This window comes from Pelophylax lessonae (genome assembly GCF_965119305.1).
Source record: "Pelophylax lessonae genome assembly, chromosome: 7".
NCBI lineage: Eukaryota > Metazoa > Chordata > Amphibia > Anura > Ranidae > Pelophylax > Pelophylax lessonae.
In genome coordinates, this window is record NC_138774.1 from 79,418,468 (window position 1) to 79,442,323 (window position 23,856).

A 23,856-nucleotide genomic window follows, 5' to 3' on the forward strand; every position below is an offset into this window, starting at 1 on the left:
GGCTGGGGCAGTTTTAATAATGGGGGATTTTAACTACCCAGACATTGACTGGAGTAATGGCACTGCTGGAACATTTAAAGGGCAAAAATGTATAAACCTATTACAAGACAATTTTATGGTGCAGTTTATTTAGGCCCCCACTAGAAATGATGCTCAGTTGGACCTGGTAATCTCAAACCACGGAGAGCTTATTAACAATGTTCATATAAAAGAACATCTGGGTAGCAGTGACCATAACATGATTTAATTTAATGTTAGCTGTAAGCAAAAAACGCATACAGGAAATACAAAAACACTTAACTTTAAGAGAGCAAATTTCCAAGGATGAGGGCTGCTCTCCAGGATTTAGACTGGGAGGGAATATTGGCATCGATGAGCACAGAACAGAAATGGGAATTTTTCAAAAAGACTTTATGCAAACTCACTGCAAAGTATATTCCTATGGGTAATAGGTTTAAAAGGCTAAAAATAAAACCTATGTGGCTCACTGCCAAAGTTAAAAAAGCTATAGATAAAAAGAAAAGAGCGTTTAAAAAATATAAAAATGGAGGGAACACTATCATTGTTTAATTGTTACAAAGAATATAACAGAATATGTAAAAAGGAAATCAGGGATGCAAAAATTCAAAATGAACGACAGATTGCAAAAGATAGTAGGACAAACCCCCAAAAATTCTTCAAATATATCAACAGTGAAAAGGTTAGGTCTGAGCATGTAGGTCCTTTACAAAATAATCAGGAGTGGGTGACTGGGGACAAAGAGAAGGCAAATTTATTAAATACTTTCTTCAGCTCTGTATATACAAAGGAGCATGGGGGAGCTCATGACCATAATGAAGATGGTAATGACACAGCCCCAAATTATCCACAATGGCTCAAAAGTGATATGGTCCAGAAATATTTAGACAGAATAAGGGTGGATTAAGCGCCTGGACCAGATGGCATCCACCCACGCATCCTAAAAGAATTGAGCGCTGTCATTTCAACGCCTTTGTTTCTAATTTTTAGGGACTCAACCACTTAAGCCCCGGAGGATTTGGCTGCTCAAAGACCAGGCCCTATTTTGCGATTCGGCACTGCGTGACTTTAATGGAAAATGCGCGGTTGTGCGACGCTGTACCAAAATTAAATGGACGTCCTTTTTTCCCACAAACAGAACTGTCTTTTGGTGATATATGATCACCTGTGCGATTTTTATTTTTTTGCGCTGTAAACAAAAAAACAGCGACAATTTTTAAAAACAATATTTTTCACATTTTTTTATATGAAATTCTCAAAAAAAAAAAAAAAATAAAATAAAAATTGAAATTTTTTTAACATTTTAGGCCAATTTGTTTTCTGCTACATATTTTTGGTAAAAATAAAATAAGCGTATTTTGATTGGTTTGCGCAAAAGTTATTGCGTTTACTAACTACGGGAAAGATTTAGGTCATTTTTATTGTTTTTTTTTAACTAGTAATGGCGGAGATCTGCGTTTTTTTTTTTGCGGGACTGCGATATTGCGGCAGACAGATCGGACCCCTGACTGACATTTTTGACACTTTTGGGAGTACTAGTGACATTACTATAAATATGCACTGTTACTGTCAAAATGACACTGGCAGGGAAGGGGTTAACTATTGCTGATCAAGGGGTTAAGTGTGTCCCTAGGGGCGTGATTCTAACTGTCAGGAGGCGTGGCTTGTTAGATCATCACAGAGACATACGATCCTACATAGCCGGATCGCATAGCCTCTGTGATGATCTAAGGGAGAATGACAGACGGCTGTGTTTACATCAGCCGTCTGTCTTTCTCCCTCTGCTGAGGGAGATCGCGAGTGGCCGGGGGACATCGGAGCCCCCGGTCACACGCGCGGGGATGGCAGGGAACAAGCGCCGCCGGTGGCACGCGCTCGCCCCCTACAGGCTCGTGGACGAGCGACGTATCAGTACGTCACTTTGCCTGTAAGGGCTGACTGCTGCAGTCGTGCTTTAGTCAGCAAGTGGTTAAGGACTGGAATAGTACCAATGGATTGGCGTAGGGCCAATGTGGTGCCTATATTTAAAAAAGGATCAAAGTCTTTGCCAAGTAACTATAGACCTGTTAGTTTATCTTCTATAGTTGGGAAGCTATTGGAAAGTTTAATAAAAGACCACATAGATGAGTTCTTGCTGGGAAAAAAATTTTAAGCAACAGACAGCATAAATTCATGAAAGACAGAAGTTGTCAAACAAACCTGATTTCTTTTTATGAGGAGGTTAAGTAAAACCTTGGACAGAGGGTGGCTGTGGACGTAATATACTTGGATTTTGCAAAAGTGTTTGACACAGTTCCCCCACACACGGCTAATGTGTAAAGAGAGAGAAAGAGAGAGAGAGAAAGAGAGAAAGAATCGGCTATGAGAAAAGATTAGAGGAACTGAAGCTATTCTCTCTTGAGAAGAGGAGATTAAGGGGGGATATGATCAACATGTATAAATACATAAGGGGTCCATATAGTGAACTTGGTGTTGAGTTGTTCACTTTGAGGTCAACACAGAGGACAAGGGGGCACTCTTTACGTCTAGAGGAAAACAGATTTTGTTTCCAAATACGGAAAGGGTTCTTCACCATTAAAAGCTGTGGTATAGACTCCCTCCAGAGTAGGTTCTGGCCAGCTCACTAGATTGCTTTAAAAAAGGCCTGGATTCTTTCATAGGTGTACATAATATAAAATGGGTACTAAAATCTTTTTTAGGTAAAGTTGATCCAGGGAATATCCGATTGCCTCTTGGGGGAATCAGGAAGGAATTTTTTTCCCCTGCTGTAGCAAATTGGATCATGCTTTGCTGGGGGTTTTTTTCGCCTTCCTCTGGATCAACTGTGGGTATAAGATTGTGTACATGGGATTGTATGGTTGGGTTTTCAATACTGTTTTTTTTTTTTGGTTGAACCAGATGGACATGTGTCTTTTTTCAGCCTGACTAACTATGTAACTATATTAAAAGGTAAAAAATATTTAAGCTTTACAACCACTTTAAAGATAAAAAATGTCTAACCTTTAGCCTTGAAATCGACATTTCAGTCCCACTTCGGGGGGCAATTTGAGAGACATCTGTGTGGGTTCATGCACAGATGTCTATTTAAATCACCCCCGAAGTCCCCAAAAGTAGTGCAGGAACTATTTTGGGAATCGTGGCACAGCAAAGTTGGCATCGCACCAATTCAGACAGTGCTGTTGCCAGATGTGAACGGGGGGCTTAGAGTCCACAAACTAAGGTATACATCTGAAATAGGACATCCCCCAGGATAATGGTGCTCCTGCTTGGATGTCATATTACAACAGGTCAGGCGGGAAAGGGTAAATACCACCAAATGTAACCTGTGTAAGAAAAAAAGAAATAAATTACATAAAATTAGATTTTGGTACAGTGTTTCATTACCCAATTGCCAGTAACACTTAAAACTGCCAGGGTATTACTGAAGGGGTATTACAAGACAGTCCTCAAGTAGTTAAAGTAATTTTTTTCTGGTAGCAAACTGTATCCCTAATCATCGGATCACATGTTGCATTGCAAACCAGCATTACATTTTAGGTCTGGGTAGACATTCCAATGGGCTGTATTGGTGGCACCACGATTTTCTGCCACTAAAATTCAGGAGAGCACACGATTTGGAACCCTCTGGTGTCATCAGTGTCTCAGCCAATAGCATTGTACATGCCTGTGTCATGAATATTGTGTCACAGTGCCATTCTTCTCCCAAGGTCATGTGACCAAGTCACATTTTACCAACTCAAAATTCCTCCTTCTACAAAGCATATTTTGAGAAACAATGCACCACCATGACGTTACGCAACTCATGCAAAATGTTAAAGTATATTTCCATGCACAGACCTGGGTGTATTTTTCATCATTCCACTGTGGAATAGGATCCGGTCTTATGGCGAACTCTTGAAGAACAGCTATCTTATCAACAGCCAGCAGTTGGACCTTTAGACTATACACACAGCCACAGTCATTTCGCCCACCATACCTAAAAGGAAAGGCATTAAAAAAAAAAAAAAAAAAAAAACAATAAAAAAAATAAAAAAGTACATGAACAGTAAGTGCAAGCCAAACTGCTAAGCACAGCATACAGTTAAAGCCCAACTCATCACAGAAAAAGATCGGCCTTTGCCATCAAGGGTTCCTCCGGGGATTGGTAGAGTTCCTTGAGCAATGAGCAATTCTGCATCTTAGATAAGTAACCTTACAAAAAAAAAATGGTCTGTAAGAGGGGGGATTTATCAAAATGACCACAAATGTAAGGAGCATGCTTTCCAGCAGCCATCAAGCTAAATGTTCTGTGAGTTTTGGATATTGTATAACATAACAGGTACCCTGAGACCTGAAAGTTATTTCAAGGGTTCCACCATGTTAAAAAAAAGGTTAAGAAATAATTTTGGTAGGATGTAGTGCACTGTTATACAATACATTGGGCTTCATTTACTCAAACTGGAGAGTGCAAAATCTGGTGCAGCTCCACATAGAAACCAATCAGCTTCCAGGCTTTTTTGTCAAAGTGGTTGTAACCTCGGACATGAAATATAAACAAAGCATATCCTTCTGTAGTGTGTACTTGTCTCAATTAAGAGTGTCATTTCTGTCTGCTGCTCCATTCCTCTGCTATCAGCATCAATTACTTCTGACACGTTTTCCTGACACCAAGAGAAAAATTGGGACAGGGGAGGGACCTCCAGCTTATTGGCAGACTCCGCTCTACTCCTCTGAGAAGGGGGAGGGGGTGTAACTTTCCTCCAATCAGCTCTCAGAACCCTCCTCACTGAGCTCTGCAGAGTGTAACTTCAGCTCTCTGCCCCCTTTTTTCCTGAACTCGCAGACAGGCCAGTCACTGCACTGGGTATATGTAAGGGTTTACAACCATTTTAATTGAACATGCTAAAGTTAGAAGCTGATTGGCTACCATGCACATCTGTACCAGATTTTGCATATCCAGTTTTAGTAAATAAACTCCACTTTTTTAAAGATATGTTTAATAATTTTATAAAACAGATTACACAACACTAGCACAACGCAGTGTGCAATGTACAAACAACAACACTCAAAAAAAAAAAAAAAAAACCCCCATCAATAAACAAATTTCTCTCTCATTCCTCTCCCCTGCAAGGTTATCCTATGTGCAGTTTACAGTCAGTGATTACATAGAATGTACACAGGTTCACCATAAGCAAGTATGCCATTTGTCAAAGTGTGACGTATAGGTAGTGATGTATAAACACATTTTTTATACTCGTGGCAATTCAGGAGTAAGGGTCAAGGACAGGCAATCCACCGATCCCATATTTTGTGAAATGTTTTATTTCTTTTCCTAGTCTCAAAAGTATGTTATACAGCGGAAGGGAGTCATTGATCAGTTTTAACCACAGAGATCTTGTCAAAGAGATTGATCCTTTCATAATAGTAGGGACTTCTTTGCATAAGTAAGGAAAGCGGAGCAATCTCTTAGCACTAGAAGGGATGGCCAGATCCCCAAAGATACCCAACAGACAGGTTTTTGGGGTTCACAATGTTTGGCAGGCCCAGTGCAGATGAAATTAAGTTTATGTCTCTCCAGAACTCCTGGATTAAAGGACACCTCCAGAAGCAGTGGAGAAAGTCAGCATCCCGACCGCAACCCCTAAAACACTTGGCCGACTGAGATAATCCCATCTTAAAAAGTCTAGCAGGAGTGAGATGTGAATGGACAATTTTAAGTTGTATAATGCGATCTCTTAGAGCTGCACGATTAATCGTAACAGAATCGAGATCGCGATTCACTGACTCCCCCTGACGATCTTAACATGACACTTGCTCGATTCTTTACATTGCTGTGAGGGAGCAGCTGTCAAAAAAAAAAAAAAATAGCCTCCCGCAAAAGCCTATCAGCATTAGTCTCCCACTGAACTGTAAACACAAATGATTACATTGTATCTTTTCTTTCCCTCTGCCGGAGGAAGGAAGTTTAACCTCTTAAAGACTAAACCTTTTTCCTACACTTTTTGCTTGCAAGTTAAATCAGTTTATTTTTCCTAGAAAAGTAGTTAGAACCCCCAAACATTTATATATTTTTTTTTTTTAGCAGAGACCCTGCAGAATAAAATGGTGATTGTTGTAAATTTTTATGTCACACTGTATTTGCGCAGCAGTCTTTCAAACGCAATTAATACACTTTAATGAATAAAACAATAAAAAAAATAAAACAAAACCGTAAAGTTATCCCAATTTTTTTTATAATGTAAAAGATGTTACACAGAGAATCGTGATCTTTATTCCAAGCAAAAAAATCGTGATTCTCATTTTGGCCAGAATCGTGCAGCTCTAGTTGCTCTAGAGGATATCACTGAAGTACCATATGCATCACTGAATTCAGACCAGTCTGATTCTGTGAGTATATCCATATCTACCCATTTAGCCTGCACAGTTTGGAATCTAGAGTTAGAATCAGCAATAAGAGCAGCATAATACATAGAAATAAGCCTAGCAGGGTAAGGGTGTCTCAGCATTTTCTCCATGGGAGGGATCTGAATAGGGTTATCCAATGAACCAAACTGCACACGCAATGCATGTCTAATTGATAATAATAGAAGAGATATGTACGGGGTAAATCAAAGTCCGCCCGCATCTGGTGAAAGGATTTGAACCCTTGTGAGGTATATAGGTGACACAGGTATTTACCTCCCCTAAAATAGCCTGGGTCAGGCAAAACATAGAACTCTCTGAGATTGGTATTAAACCATAATGGACTATTGGGGGATGTGGACCATGAGTCTTGGGAAATTGTAGCCACTACATATTGAAACAGGGATAGGGATGTATTTAGCAGTGACATATCCGGAGTGCGCCCCCTATATATATATATATATATACATAATAATATGGAGAGTTTCCATAGAGGAGGCAATAGCCCCCTCTGTAGTAGTACAGGCATTGGTCGAATCTTGGTGCAGCCAATCATGAATGGGAACCAACTGGGATGCCAAATAGTATAGGTAAAAGTTATGGAATGCCAGTCCCGCCAGCCAGGCAGGGAGTTGCAGTGTCTCCATTGCCACTCTGGGTGAACGGCTACTCCACAGGATTGCTCTGCAGATTGCGTCAATACGTTTAAAAATTGATTTGGGAATTTTACATGGTGAGTTGGCCATAAAGAAATTTAGGGAGGTAAATCATCTTGATGAAATTGGCCCTTCCCATGAGATCCAAAGGCAGATCCATCCACCGCTTGGTTTGTAATTGCAGCTAAGTCAGCAGAGGGCACAAGTTATTGCTAATGTACGAGGATAAAAGGTAACTGGGTCACAACTCCCAGGTATATAAAGGAGGATACAATTCATTGCCGGTGTTCCGTGAGAATTACCCGTGAGAAAAACCTACCCCTCGTCACTTCCGGTGTACGGCACTGTATGTAATGCAGCGGGTACATTAAAACAACTGTGCTGCAATACGAGTCATTTCCGCTCCTGTCCCTGTCACTTCCCTGCTCTCGGCAAGTAAATATAAAAGCGGCGGCGGGTGTATGAAAACATAAATCACGGAGCCACCAGCCGCTTTTATATTTACTAGCCCTGATCAGGGAAGTGTCAGGGACAGGAGTGGAGATGACTCCTATTGCAGCCCAGCTGTTTTATTTAACCGCCGCGTGGGTAGGTTTTTTTCACGGTACCCCGTGATCTTTTCTTACTAGTGCACATGCGCACTAGTCTGCTCCTCAGTTGCTCCTTTAGGTATCCGGGGCTGTGAGCATGCGCACTGCTGCGCTGCTCAGCTGTTCCTGGCCGGAAGTGACGAGGGTAGGTTTTTCTCACGGGGTAGGTAATTCTCACGTTACACCGGCAATGAATGGTGACTTGTCATACAATTTGGAACTGTGAAATTGAATGACACGTAGCACCTGTGTAAACAGTGCTTAAACAAATTTTTGACTGATAAAATGTAACCTCTACCTGTTATGTCTCTCTTGGAATTTGTTTTGTACCGGCATAGCACACTAAATAAACTAAAAAAAAATAAAGGTTAAAGTGGAAGTAAAAAGAAAGCTATATGGGAGACGAAATAATAGTACCGAGGGGAGTACCAAAATTTGTAAAGCTTTATTGTGCAACAATGTGCAAACCATGGTAAGCAAGATATCTGGTTACAGCCATAAATAACTAAGTATGTGGTAAGGGTGACACCATGCACATGGACAACACAAAAACAGAACAAGATAACAAAAAAAAAAACATACTAAAAACAATGTGTCCGGACGCCAGGTGTATCTTGCAATCGGGTGGGATTCCTACGGAAACTGCCGTATCTGCAATTAGGAATTTGTAGAGTAAAGGCCCGTAGACGATAAGAAAATCGGTAGGGAAAATTCGTCCAACGACCGATCTGTCGATTTTTGGATTGTAAGTATGGTGCTTTCGACAGCCGACTCCGACTTTTCGGCTGACAAAATCCTGATGTGCAGGCTATATAATTTTTGTCGTCCCATCAAAACAACGTCCGATTTTCGTCTCATTAGTACAGATTTCGACGGAAAAAAATCTTAAGAGCAAGACTAGGCATGCTCAGAGACGAAAGAACACATACAAAGCAATCCAACACATGACATCACTTCTGAAGTAGAATTCTGTCGTATGGGAAAATTCGTATGAAAATAACCTCTTCACTTTCCACATCAGACTAGCATACCACAAAAAATGGACAACAGATCGTTCGATAATCTGATCGTGTGTACGAGGCTTTAGGAATACCCCCGATGGCAAGCCCCTGGGTGCTTGAGCTGGGAGGACAGAGGAGAAAGGAAAGGGCAAGAAAGCGGTGAAGAAGAATGGGCCCAGGAGAGAATGAGGATGATGGATCAATGATCATGGATGGTATAAGATGACTAGCTGGGATTGATAGTTCCACCTTTAATCCTGAGGTGGGTGTATGTCCTGAAAAGATGTATGGACCAATTCGTCACTTGTGAAGAAAAAAAGATTCCACAGTGGCTGTCCAAGGGTAAGTAACTGTCCTCAAATCCCAAGAACTCAAACAGGTGTGCCTCAAAACTGGAGATAAAGAACATATGGTGAAGTAACCACTTCTGGTACCAATATGATGTAGGTATATCCTCCTGGGCTATTCTAGAGTTCACCTATATTGGATGGAGTCAATACCTGTACCCTTTGTGTAAGGGTACTTTGCAAAGCTAAGTGCTGATTATTTATGCAGCGATTAATACGCACACTCTTACAGCCTTAATATGAGACTTTCCAGTAACGAATCAGGCGTTTAATATCTCACAATCTGTGCTGAGAGCACAATCAATGTGACAGTTATTCCCAGGACGTGCCCAGAATGGAATGGTTTTTTGAAACTGCTAAATCACACGGTTTGTTTCCACTGAGTCTGCCGGGTCTTGAAATCTGGTCTCTTATGGCGCGTTTCCACTGAGCTTTCTGGTACGGTTCGGTTCGGTACGCTATTTATGCCGTTTCCATTATGAATGGTACCCTAATTCCGAACCGTACCGTACCACTTTTTGGTACCCTTTCGTTGGGGTACCAAGCACATTAGACCCGTACCAACTGGGTGGAGCTACACTCTGCAGAACTTTGATTGGTTGACAGAGAATCGTCTATCACAGCTTTCCTGCTGTGACCAGCTACACCACGCCTATCATGAAAAGGGTACTATTGGCAGTGGAAACGCAATGTGTACCGTACCGAACCGTACCGTACTCAAATGAACCGTACCGTACCACTCAGTGGAAACGAGGCATTAGAGACAGGAGCATGACGTGTCTGTTCTGCCACTCCAGTTTTTGCTTCTACCACTGGAGTTGCAATTCTGCATTGCAGTGTCAATAAGTTATCTGCATCTTGATCTCATGTGGCCAATCAGGGTGATTGGTCAGCTATTTAAATCCTTCCTGTTTCCTTGCCAAATTATTGTGCTCTCACATAATCCTGCCTGCTGCTCAGTGATCCCTCTATTGCAGCTTGTTACTGACCTGGGCTTGTGACCCCGACGCTGATCCTCTGCTACCTTCACCAGCCCCGGCTTGTGACCTTGATGCCGATTCGCTTTCGCCTGAACTGACCCTTTTGTGACCCCAATGCGGACTCTCTGCCTTTGTGATCTGGATTGCTTAATTCCGCTTTCATTAAGAAGTGTGCCTAGACTGAAGTTTATCACAGCTAGGTCTCCACTCTACAGGTACATTCCTACCAGACACTGTACTATCAATGTCCATTTTCATAGTCTCATCTCAAGCTTACCACCCAATTACTTTCCAATGTTCATACAGGGCAGGCGTTTGATTGACTTCAGGGCTTCTGCTCTCAACTGAGGATGAATCCACAGCGACATGTGTTAGTGACAGCTTATTTTAAAGCTCATTTAGGGCTCATTAATACATGTGTTGATTATGAAGAACAAAACAATGATCGATATATCCTCTGATCCTTGCAGAACAAGACAGGTCCCTGTGGCTCCTGCTCCACCTCCCCCCATCACACCCAGAGCACACTGAATAGACCAGAAACCATCCATCGCTGGACATGGGGAGCACCATTTTCTGGAGGATCAGAGGATAGGGTGAGTATAAGCTTTGTACTCACTAGAAAAACACAAGTAGTTAACCCATACAGTGCGGACACAGGGGAAATAAAAAAATCCCAAGAGATGGGCTTTAAATCTGAAAAAGATAAAGAGAAATAATTTAACATAGGAGACAGAAAACTTACCAATCAGAAATGCAGATGGGTGGTTGGTGAACATCCAGAAAGTGTTCCCATAACCCTTCCTTCACCAGATCTATTATCTGTTGCTTCTCACACCATCTGTGTAGAGACATACAGAAGGGTCAGAGATGGTTCTGGATGATGTTTTATAAAAGGGTGAGCTAAAAAACGTACCCATAGGAGGTGACAAAGCAGGTCTGGCTCTCTGCACCTTCTAACTCAATGCGGCTCCTTTCTACTGCCCAGCCATCTCCTCCATGTTTGATGTCCCAATGTTGCAATAGTGCTAGAAATGGAAGTGAAAAAAATTTTATGCCAAAAGGCTAAATTCCTTTTTACGTTAACGCAGCAAAGTAAAGGAATATTTTCCCAGTGTGGTCACAAACAAACTTCCCTTCTCTATCCCAAAAACATTTTTTTTGGATGGAGTCAGGCTTTAAAGAGATCCTGTTCCCAGTCTAAATATTCAAGATAAGTAAGACACTTGAAATGCTTACTAGTAGTGCTTATGTCCTTTCCACAAAATATTCTTCCATTACGTCCCATGACTGCACAGTTGACAAATGGCCCACCTGTGAGGGACAGGAAATAGAGAGATAATACAGGATAACACCTCACCCCCTCACCCATGCAGGAGGAAGCAAGACTAAAAGGGAGTACTACCATATGACGAAGGGGGGTTGTCCTTGGGCTCCCAGGTATGAATGGATATTTCCGTTCTCTCTCAAAGAATATAGTACATAGAATCAAACTCTAAATCAGGGGGAGAGGCTTATTTCCTAACTGTAGAGATCAAATTCCAAACCATTTTTGTTACAAATGCAAAATTAGAATAGCTGCAGAGGAATCATTATGGATTATCTTCATTTTTAAACTGTCGAGCGCTTCAAATACTCAAAAACAATCCACTTTGGTCCCCTTTCAGGTATGTATATCCAGAAAGTTCAATCCCCCAGACTCTAACAGATTGATTGGCCCATATATTAGTATTGGGTCAGCAAAAATGTATCAATCCCAATGCCTCAGTATATTCTCAAAAAAAAAATAAAAAAACCTTCCTTTTCCTTATGTGTACCCCAAAAAAAGAAAAAAAAAAAACTTACATGGTGAAATACCATTTACACAAGTTCAAATATGTGCTCACATTTCCCTTATATAACACCATGCAGTGGTATCACCAATACTCCCATTCCCTAACCCCTTCTGCCTGAATTCTTAACAGACAAAATTTATAAAATTCATATCACTCCAAACAAAGTCTTCCTCAAACTCATTCCAGTAGATCGCAGTTTCCTCTTATGGGTGTTTCTCACAATTAAGAAATTTTAATAGTGCAATATCCATACAAACCATGTAACATATTATAATTATAAGGTGCTTACAATTCCCAAATTCCAAATGTGCCAACCTGTGACCATACCGTGCATCCAGAAAGTATTCACAGCGCTTCACTTTTTCCACATTTTGTTATGTTACAGCCTTATTCCAAAATTGATTAAAGTCATTAATTTTCCTCAAAATTCTACAAACAATACTCCAGAATGACAATGTGAAAAAAAGTTTGTTTGAAATCTTTGCAAAGTTATTAAAATAAAAAAAACAAAAAAAATCCAATGTACATAAGAATTCATGACCTTTGCTCAAAAGTTTGTTGAAGCACCTTTGGCACCAATTACAGCCTCAATTCTTTTTGAGTATGATGCTACAAGCTTGGCACACTTATTTTTGGGCAGTTTCTCCCATTCTACTTTGCAGGACCTCTCAAGCTCCATCAGGTTAGACGGGGAGTGTCGGTGCACAGCCGTTTCCAAATCTCTCCAGAGATGTTCAAATCGGGTTTAAGTCTGGGCTCTGGCTGGGCCACTCAAGGACATTCACAGAACTGTCCCATAGCCACTCCTTTCTTATCTTTGCTGTGTGCTCAGGGTCATTGTCCTGTTTGAAGATGAATCTTCACCCCAGTCTGAGATCCAGAGTGCTCTGGAGCAAGTTTTCATCAAGAATGTCTCTGTACATTGATGCATTCATCTTTCCCTCGATCCTGACTAGTTTCCTAGTTCCTGCCGCTGAAAAACATCCCCACAGCATGATGCTGCCACCACCATGCTTCACTGTAGGGATGGTATTGGCCAGGTACTTATGTACATGGGACTTTTCCGTTTTTTATTTTTAATAAATTTGCAAATATTTTAAACAAACTTTTTTCACGTTGTCATTATGGCATTTTGTTTGTAGAATTTTGAGGAAAATAATGAATTTAATCCATTTTGGAATAGGGCTGTAACATAACAAAATGTGAAAAAAGTAAAGCGCTGTGAATACTTTCCAGATGCACTGTATATATTCATCATAGAGTGCATCTTTCCCAAATGCCAGAACACCTTACCAAAGTGAATCCCTATGTCACAGGGTTAGGTGATAAAAGTTCTCAACCACTCCTGGGTACTTGCTCTTCCAGCATCTGCAACTCCTCAATCGGCCATATGTCAGAAATATCAGGACATGGAAGAATAAAATATACTCACAGTGCAGAAATCCCCACTCAATTACAATCATTATTGTTAAAATGGTTACATTGGCAGGTATACACAAAAATCCATTGCTCAAGATGGCAGAATGGGCACTTCTGGTTCCGGCGGCAATGTCCTGACGTCACTTTTGATGCATTTTCGTATTGAATTACTGCAGGCGTGTCTTTACAACAGGCAGACTATCATAGCTGTAGGGGATAAAGGGACTGTAAAGCTAAAGCATGCCGGCCTTGATCGCACCTCACACTGTAGGTATATTCCAGGATCTCCTCGCTTCTCACTTCCCCGCTCCTTCTGCCCACTCATAGACTGACACTTATCTATCTTATTATCTATGATGTATTAATAGTGGGATTTTGGAAATCAAGAGATTCTAAGGGCAGTTAAGTATTCTCAGATTCTACCAAAATTGTTCTCCCTCCATACACCTGAACTATCAGGCACCTCCTCATCTGACATTGACACCGCTGACATGGATCTAAGTGGGTTCCTATCTGAGAGACCCAGGATGTGTCCCCCTATAGGAGAAGAATGTAGGATGCCTACATGGACTCTCCTCTGCCTACCAGGAATAATACCCTGTGACCGACCCCTTTCTCCTGGATCTTCCAGGATGTCTTCCAGTCTGTGGTGACCCGTTAGGATCTTCCAGGACTGGGAGTGAAGGGAAAGTCCTGATGCCTCTCCCCTCCAACATCCTATGGAAGAGTATAGGGAGGACTCAAGCACACCTGCAGCCTTCCCCACACCTACTATGGCTGCGGCTATAGCCAGCTCCCTCATCTGACAAAAGAGACAGGCAAGGGAATCCAACAGTGAACGGGTGTGTACCTCCAAGAGATGCAGCAGCCCCCAGCAAGGACAACCGATCCCTGTGCGAGAGGTATGTCCGGGGGTGTTCACTAAAGTCCACTTCTGCAGTGGGGGGGGGGGGGGGGAGAAGCCGGTCTGGAGAAAACCAAGTCAGTGTGTGAATGCTAATTACACTCCACACATCCCTCCATACATCTGTCCCCCCATCCACCCTTCCCTCCTTCCATTCATTCCTCCATCCATAAATTTCTCCGTCTCTCCTTCCATTCATTCACCCCCTACTTCCATCCATCCATCCATCCCTTCTTCCCTTTCTCCAAAAATCTCCATAAAGCTGACCCAACATTAAAAAAAAAAAAATCAGATTTGACATTCTCCTTTATATTTACCAAAACCATGTAATACAAGGACATAGCTAAACATACATTTACTCTGTATCCAATCAGGCAGGCCCTTGTACTACACATCTGACGGTAGCTAAAAAGAAGATTGTACAATCAGATTGTATAGAATATTGCTAGCTTAAGGCTCACCATGCATGCTACAAAAGGAGGAGCCTAGAGAGGAAGGGGTGTGGTTTACAGATGGCAGGGTGGGTCTTAATTGGGAAGGGGCATGGCCTTGACAGGAAGCGGTGGGTCATATTTAAATTAGGGGATGCACGAGTTTAGTCAGGCCTAGGGCAGCACAAAACCTAAATACACCACTGAGCACAGCCCTTCCCTCCTTGCAAGTCATAACCCTCTTTTCTTCCAGGAGTGTCTAATTACTCTCTGCGCTGGCCCAGCTCCTCCACCCCTCCCTTCTCTACATAACCTCTCATGTAGCCCCCCAGGGGAGGAGGGAATACTATAGAAAGTGTCACTTGAGTGACAACATTAAGTCTGCTGGGTCTTCTGACATCACACTGAAAATGGAATTGCCCAGCAACAGTCACCATGCTTTTGCATGTCTACACAAAGAAGGCTTTTACAAGTAAATAACACGCTTAAAACATGTTAACCACTTTACCACTGGAGGATTTTGCTGTCTTACGTCTGGGCCACTTTTTGCGATTCGGCGCTGTGCGACTTTAACTGACAATTGCGCGGTCGTGCGACGCCGTACCCAAACAAAATTTACGTCCTTTTTTTCCCACAAACAGAGCTTTCTTTTGGTGGTATTTGATCACCTGTGCGATTTTTTGATCATGCGCTATAAACAAAAAAATAAGAGCATTTATTTTGAAAAAATAACAATATTTTTAAAAATTTTTTATATGAAATTCCCCCCCCCAAAAAATGTAAAAATCTAATTTTTTAAAAATTTTTGGCCAATTTGTTTTCTGCTACATATGTTTGGTAAAAAAAATCATGATAAGCATATTTTGATTGGTTTGCGCAAAAGTTATTGCGTTTACTATCTAAGGGAAAGATTTCTGTCATTTTTGGAGTTTTTTTTAACGAGTAATGGCGGCGATCTGCGATTTTTTTTGCGGGACTGTGACATTGCGGCGGACAGATCGGACCCTTGACTGACATTTTTGACACTTTTGGGGGTACCAGTGACATTACTGCAGTAATCAGTGCTATATATATGCACTGTTACTGTAAAAATGACACTGGCAGGGAAGGGGTTAATTTTATTGGAGAGGGAGGGGTTAATGTATGCCTGGTGCTTACTGACATGTGTGGGGGGTGGTGACTGTGTGACACAAGGACAGATCAGATGTTCAGCTATGCTGAACACTCCGATCTGTCCCTGCCTGTCACTTAGGAGATCCGCCCGCTCCGTTTACACAAGTGGGCGGATCTCCTCACTCGATTCCCCGACAATCGGGGAAGAGCGGCCGCTCCTCCCCTGGCCCGACTCCCGCTGTGACTGAAAACAGCGGGAGCGCGCCTCCGGCGGCGCGCCAGCGCCGCCTACAGGGGGAGGAGTCCAGCGACGTAGGTCTACGTCGCTGGACGATAACGAGCCACTATGCTGCAGTAGCAGCAATGTGAGCGGGGGTCAAGTGGTTAAATAAACATATAATCTCATGGAAAAATGTTTGGTGAAATGAATGGTCTGGCGTTAGGGTCTCTTTAATCCGAGTATCAAGAACATAGCTAAGTATTTATACCCACACAGGTAACTCAGTTGCCTTAAAGCGGAGTTCCACCCTGGATTTTTTTTTTTTTTTAATACCCCCGGGACAGTCAGGGCTAGTGCATTCCACAATGGCTAGCCTCTGATCTGTCCCGGGTTGCACTTACCTGTTAGGACAAATACTTACCTTGCAAACGTCTTGTCCAGCGCTGCCATCTCAGATGTGGGCAGCTTGAAGCCAGCGCGTCCTCTTCGGCGTCTTCTTCCGCCTTCTTTGGTCCCACGATGCTCTGCGCCGGCCCCGACGTCACTTCCGGGTCGCGCGCGTCATCCCTCCACAGCTTCTGGGCATGCCCAGAAGCTGTTTAGAAGGGGATGACGCGCGCGACCCGGAACTGACGTCGGGGCCGGTGCAGGCGCAATGATTCCTGGGAGCTATGACGTCCAGCTCCCAGGAATCATTGCAGAGCCAGGAAGTGACGACGGGCCGCGGCCGAGGAAGGAGGAAGAAGGAAGTAAGGTAAGTATATTTTCTTCGCTACGAGGTAAGTAAAAAAAAAAAAAATATGCGATTATCCATTTCTTTTTCAGGTGACCCGGAGCGAGAAGATGGAGGTAAGTATAAAAATAGGGTGGAACTCCACTTTAATACAATTGTCCTGGAACGTGTCTAGGCAGATGTCGACTGTCCTAGAACATGAGGCAAGATATAAAGGTTGTGAAGCCACCTAGTTCTAATTTACATAATCCATTTGCCATGGTGCCATTGAGTCTGGGTCAGTTATTAATTTGCATTACATGGCTAATGGTTATGTGAATTGGCGTTCACCTTGTTCATAAGGATGACGCATTCAACGTCCGCCTGGTGCAGTGGCTCCCTGATGCATTTCCCTCAATCACTGGTGCTTAGTCATAGAGTCTATTACTAAGAGCCAGTGATGCGCCACTAGCCATTGCACCGCGAGGACTTTGAATGTTGCATCCTTACAATTTAAAATAAATTTACAGTGGCTTTCAAGGCGGGCAGCTCTTTTTTGTTTTGGAGAACTTGTATGTGGATGCCTGGGGATCCACGACTATGGAGAGCTTGCTTCCGCAGCCTAGGGAGAGGAGAGACCTTGAGCCTACAGTAGAGTATAATTTTCTTATCACATATATAAACTGTCGTCAAATCTCAGAGCAAAGATGATGAATGGCATATGCGAGTGACAGGCAGTGACTGAGTTGCCCAATGCTGGGGTATGTTGCCGACACTTAGGATGAGTAGTGAAAATGTCTTCAAGGTTACAGTACACATTCACATTTAACCAAAAGGGAAAACTTGCTAATAGAACCTTTAAGAGATATATACGTAATACACTAGATCATGATTTTGACTTGGACCCTGAGCTTCTTGAGAATGCACACTGAAGGTAGACATCCAGGATGATAAGCCTGCTTTGTTTCTGATGGGCAAAGACATCATTTGTGGCCTTTCTTGGTAGTGTCATCAACCCCCCGCTGTCTTGCCTATTTAAGACTTGACCACTTTAGCTCAACGTCTTACCTGAACCACAAGGATTGTGCACCAAGTTCCTGGAGAAGGGTTTTGCCATATAGAGTCTCTTCCAGGGAGTGTTTTGACACATATCTGCCACGTGAAGCACATCCCTTCTGTTCATCCGCTGGCATTTTATTCTCCAAATTGTGGGAGAGTCAACAAGGCACTTCCAACGACGGCTCACACACCTACAGTAGTCCAAGTCCCTTGCTGGCACATAGCTGAGGATCAAAAGTAGCACCTCATCTGGAAGTTGATCTAAATCCATAATATATACAAAGTTGCTTAAGGAAGTATATTTTGCAGGTAGCTCTTGCTGATGGGAGCTTTGTTGGCCCATGCCAACGTTTAAATCAGGTACTCAGTGATCCCTGTGACAAAAGATATGCATGTAAATATGTGTGAAAAGAAGAACTCCAAATTCTTATCTAGGTACAAAACAAGAAGATTGCAAACTTTTTATAATTTAGTGTACATAAACATGACTATCCAGTTACAACCTTCACTCAGTGGGGGCAGACTTGCAATCCAACTGTAGAGCTGCAAATGGGCCCACTGGATTAATGAGCCTGTTTATACTAATTGTGGGTTGGAAGAGTGCCTAGAATCAGGGTGGATTTGATTTGAATCAACTCATAGTTAGTGTGGTTGAAAAAAAAAAAAAAAGACACCAGTCCATCCAGTTCAACCTCTGATGAATGTGTGTGTTTTACTGTCAATAGTAGGGATTGACCGATTATCAGCAAGGCCGATATGAACTTTCCCCGATGATGAGGATTGCCTGGTGATGACAACCGATGCGGCTGAGAAGCCACTCGGCTGTCATTGCAAGGAGCGGGAGGGGACGTCTCCCGCCGCCATCCACGGCTAGCCCGGGTCTCCCGTCCCACCGGGAGACCCGGGCATCCTACCTGCATGGCCACCGAAGAGAAGACCCGATCAAAGCGGCATTCGGCTCTGATCGGGTCTCCATGTAAAAAACCCGGAAGTGATGTCATGACATCACTTCCAGGTACTCGGCGGCAAATTCAAAAAAACTTTCAGGCGGAAATCGCGGCAACATCGCTCAGCGTTTGGGGTGCTATTGCAAATCACGGGCAACGCACAGGCGTTCCTCGATTTGCAATGATTTCCGGATCGCGGGCGGAATCGCGCCGATTACGCCCGTGATCCATACGCTGACATGTGAATGCAGCCTTACATATACATTGTACATTCACATCAGTCCCTGCCCTCAAGGAGATTACAATCTAAGGTCCCCAACTCACATACATACACAGTAGGGACATTTTTATTTTTTTATACAGGATACAATTAACCTACCAGCATGTCTTTGGAGTGTGGGAGGAAACCGGGGTACCTGGAGGAAACCCACGCAGGCACAGGGAGAACATGCAAACTCCAGGCGGGTAGTGTCGTGGTTGGGATTTGAACCAGTGACCCTCTTGCTGCTAGGTGAAAGTGCTAACCACTACACCACTGTGCCACCCACCTCCTTCCTAAAGACCGGTGCCCTGAACTGGACGGCATACTCCAGATGCGGTCGGACCATAATAAATAATTTTTAAAGAGTAACTGTCATCTCTGTCCTGCAGCAGCTCCTCCTCTGACCCGCTGTTGACCCACCGACCGTCCCATTCACTTTATTGGGACAGCTGCTGATGTGGCAGTGACATAAGGTGAGGGACGTGGCGACAGGTGAGTGGATGCCTGTTACAAGGCACTGCAATTATGGATCTGAAATGACAGGTGCTCTTTAAACGTAAGGACTTATTCCTACTGGTAGTTAGAGTCTTTATTATTTGTAATAAATCAGCGATTTTTTTTTTTTTTTTTAGCCCGAAGCGTGTGAATCACACTCAAAAAGACTTAGCACCCGGTGCATAAAAAGTGCACACACGCAAACGTGAACACACAAAAACTGCACAGGGTGTGCGAAAATGGTCTGGCCTCCGAAGAGGTTGGACCTATACCTTGATCCCCCGGGGCGCAAGACTCCTGACAGGGACTGAGGTACTTCCTATGGTTTGCCTGGCCGAGACCTGGCAAACCCCGTTCTCCAGGGGGACTGCCGAAACAGCCCACCCCAAGTACTGGGTAGGGCTCCCCCGAAGGGAGACTCCATGAGAGAGGGCGAACTAAGCCAAAAGGCCATGTCCACCCCCTCCCAAGACTTTCAAGGTAGGCCCAGAGACCCACACCGTACTCATCGTGCAGGAAGAGAAGAGTGAAAGTGAAAGTGAAGTGAAGTGACACACTACAAAGAAAAATACAGACAAACAAAAAGGTGGGGAAGGGGAAGTGGAGAGGTGAATTAGTGCCTAAGTGAAAAATACAAAGGCAGGCCTTCCGGCCGGAATAAAAATTCCTCTGGTCGAAGCCAAAAGGCCTTGCCCAAGAGGCAGGTGCTGAAAAAGTGTGCGTAGGTGCAGTGACCATGGTGCCGAAAAACTCAAGGCGAGCTGCCCCTCACCAGTGAGAATTAAGGCACCCCTGGGCTGCCACCCCAGGGGCACATACACTACGGGCTTTTTCTATCCCGGCCCAAAGGCCAGACCGAGTGTAGCCCTATCCTACCAGGAGGCATCAGAACTTTGGACAGCTTAGGGAGAACCTACCTTCAACTGGGGACAAGCCTTTTGCAAGGCCAGATTCAACCCAGGAGGAAAGGCTCCCCCACCGCCACCGCCGTTCCTTACCAATCACATCCAGGAGCAGTACTAACTGGCCATGGAACCAATCCAGTTTTCTCGCTCCCTTCAAACTGGTAGGGGCGGACCCATTCAAATCAGAAGGCAATGGACCCATCCGGCTTTCTCTGGTGTGGCTTACTTCCCAGTCCCCCGGTAGTTCCGGAGTGCCCTGGTTCATTTCGGCCCCCACCGATACTAACCATCAGGTTCCATACCAACTGATAAGAACAGATACTACACTTGATCTTAGCCAAAAGGCAGAGAAGCGATAGTAAACCAGCAATATCAGAACTGATTCAATCATACAGTTTGTAGTGTACATAGATTTGCAAAACAATGGGATAAAGAAAAATTCCTGAACTTTGTTTTATCTCATGGTTACTGTGAAATTGTGTGAATGCATCAATGCAGTGCACGTTATCTTAGCTTGCATTCATCGAGGGCCGGTTAACACTGTAGCGATGACAGGTATCGCATGTGATTTGCACAGCACTGCTGTGCAAATCACATGCGATGTCTGTGCGATGCAAATTCAGCCATACAGGTTGTATGGCTGAATTTGCATTGCATTCAGACCAAACTCATACAGGACCCTTTGTTTGGTCTGCACCCAAAATCGGATTGCATGGCCGTTTATACCCATGCGATCCGATTTCTGTCCGAATTGACAGTCCGCACTGCGATATGCGAACTAATCTTTGTATTGACACTCCCAGCGGTTCGCATATAGCGTGAACTGCCTTTGATTCGGGTGCGAAATGCAGGAACCCGCAGTGGATTTGCAGGTTTCCCGCATCACACCAATGTGAGCCGAGCCTCAATGAGTTTACCAAAAATGTAAATATTGCAGAATATACAAGCTCATGCTACGAAACTAAGCTCCATTTCATGCTGAATAAACTAAATTAATAATGTATCTTAAATAGAAAACTATCTTTAGATTGATTTTTTACTCCAAAAGCATTTTAATAAAATAAATTTGATTAAAAAAAAAAAAAAAACAGATTTAGGCCTCTTTCACACTTGTGTGACTTGTCCTGCGACTTGGGACTGCAAAGTCGCATGAGAAGTCATACTCCATGATTTTCAGTGAGTACCGTTAATATCTGTACGACTTCAAAAGTAGTCCCTGCACAACTTTGGGCCAAATTTAATGCGTTTTGAGGTCCATAGACATAGGCATTGGTTCAAGTCCAGTCAAAATAAAAAGAAATTGCGGTAAAATCGCATGACTTTTAGGTCGCATAAGTGTGAAAGGGGCCTTCAAAAAAAAATATATAAAAAAAAAAAAAAAAAATCAGATTTTTTTTTTTTTAAATCATTTAATTTTATCCACCCTGCCTAGAATAGTCACATCTAGATCTAAAAAGGAAAGATACAGCTACGACAAATTCCCTAAAAATGGCTAGGATCACCCTACTCAAGTGTAGTATATACCATACCATTATCTGCCAACAAAGGCCACCTAACCTGTGGAATTAGAAAGCCAACACCTGCATGTCTCCAGACTGCCAGCCATTCAGAATACTGCTATTAAAGTGATTTTTTATTTTTATTTAATTTTTTTAAATAACAAAGAAAACAGAGACTTTACAAACATGTTATACTTCCCTCCTCTGTGCAGTTGATTTTGCACAGGGCAGCCCAGATCCTCCTCTTCTTGGGTCCCTCTTTGCTGCTCCTGGCCCCTCCCTCCTATGGAGTGCCCCCACAGCAAGCAGATTGCTATGGGGGCACCCGAGCCAAGACGCAGCTCCGTGTGTCCATACAGACACCGAGCTGCCATTATGCTCCGCCCCTCTCTCCTGATTTGCTAACTGACTTAGATTGACAGCTGCGGGAGCCAATGGCGCCGCGGCTGTGTCCTAGCCAATCAGGAGGGAGAGTCCCGGGCAGCCGAGGGACTCGTGGACATCGCTGGAGAGATATGAGGCTCAGTTAAGTATTAGGGGGGCTGGGGGAGCTGCTACACAGAGAAGGTTATCTTAATGTAAAGAATGCATTACCTTCTGACTTTACAACTCCTTTAAGACCCCTGCTGAAAGGACAGACTCCAGACAGCCACACCCAAAAGAAGCAACCTGCACTGGGACTGGCGGAACTTGTCTGCCTTGTTTCAAAGTGAAAACAGAAATATAGCAAATAGCAAAGAGATTGCAAAAGCCAGGTATAAAATATTGACTAGGTGGTACAGAGTTTGAACTCTCATGCATAAAAACTCCTTCAGTTTTCTCTATGTGTTGGATGTGTATTCAGGTGAGTGATATGGCACTACAGTGGGGAAAATTATTATTTGATCCCCTGCAGATTTTGAAAATTTGCCCACTTACAAAGAAAATGAATGGTCTATAATTTTTTATCATGGGTGTATTTTAAATGATAGAGACAGAATATCAACCAGAAATCCAGGAAAAAAAACATGATAAAAATGTCATAAATTGAGTGACAGTTCAGTGAGTAAAATCAGACATTGACTTAGTACTTGGTGGAGAAACCCTTGTTGGTAAGAGGTTTCTTGTAATTGGTTACCAGGTTTGCACACATCTCAGGAGGGATTTTGGTCCACTTTTCTTTACAGATCTTCTCTAAGGCTGGCCATACATGATCCAATTTTCTTACAATTTTCTGTCCAATTTTCTTGAAATTTACCTTCAAGTATGTAGTACAAAGGCCTGCCTAATTAGATACAAGTGAATGTGTTGTTTAGCTTTGACCTCACATTATGTGGTTTGTGGTAGATCTAACAGAAAATTGTACAACAAAAGTTGAACATGTATGGCCAGCCTAAATCCTTAAAGTGGTTGTTAAGCAACTTATATAAAGTCATCTAATCCCCTCTGCAATATACCAATAAGGGTCCCTGTGTCTTTTATAGAAAAAATGTGCCGATCTGTACTTATATCAGAGCGGCTCCCGACGCTCAGCTGACCCCTCGGCTCTCTCCTCTGCCTGGCTGACAGCTCCAGTGGGCGGGGCTGAGCACTGCCGCTGATGTCAGTCGGGGAGGAGCGGAAGAGAGAAAAAAAGAGAGAGAAAAAAAGAGAGAGAAAAAAAGAGAGAGAAAAAAAGAGAGAGAAAAAAAGAGAGAAAAAAAGAGAGAGAAAAAAAGAGAGAGAAAAAAGAGAGAGAAAAAAAGAGAGAGAAAAAAAGAGAGAGAAAAAAAGAGAGAGAAAAAAAGAGAGAGAAAAAAAGAGAGAGAAAAAAAGAGAGAGAAAAAAAAGAGAGAAAAAAAGAGAGAGAAAAAAAGAGAGAGAAAAAAAGAGAGAGAAAAAGAGAGAGAGAAAAAGAGAGAGAGAAAAAGAGAGAGAAAAGAAAAGAGAGAGAAAAAGAGAGAGAGAAAAAAAGAGAGAGAAAAAAAGAGAGAGAAAAAAAGAGAGAGAAAGAGAGAGAAAGAGAAAGAGAAAAAGAGAAAGAAAGAGAAGAGAAAGAGAAAGAGAAAGAGAAAGAGAAAGAGAAAAGAGAAAGGAAAGAGAAAAGATGAAAGCAGAAAGAGG

The 23,856-nt window shown here is 42.9% G+C and overlaps 1 protein-coding gene across 2 annotated transcripts in view; it reads right to left on the reverse strand.

Moving 5' to 3' along the window:
* Positions 1-23,856, reverse strand: part of FBXO27 (F-box protein 27) — a 52,021-nt gene that overhangs the window by 13,710 nt on the left and 14,455 nt on the right. The window contains exons 2-6 of one of the 2 annotated variants that reach the window (XM_082264478.1): positions 17,676-18,040; positions 11,213-11,287; positions 10,890-11,001; positions 10,719-10,814; positions 3,856-3,994 (exon numbers count right to left, since the gene is read on the reverse strand). In XM_082264478.1, the coding sequence (XP_082120604.1) occupies positions 3,856-3,994; positions 10,719-10,814; positions 10,890-11,001; positions 11,213-11,287; positions 17,676-18,009 (756 nt within the window). In that variant the 5' untranslated portion in view covers positions 18,010-18,040. The remainder of the gene's footprint in view (positions 1-3,855; positions 3,995-10,718; positions 10,815-10,889; positions 11,002-11,212; positions 11,288-17,675; positions 18,041-23,856) is intronic. The other variant, XM_082264479.1, reaches the window with a different exon arrangement.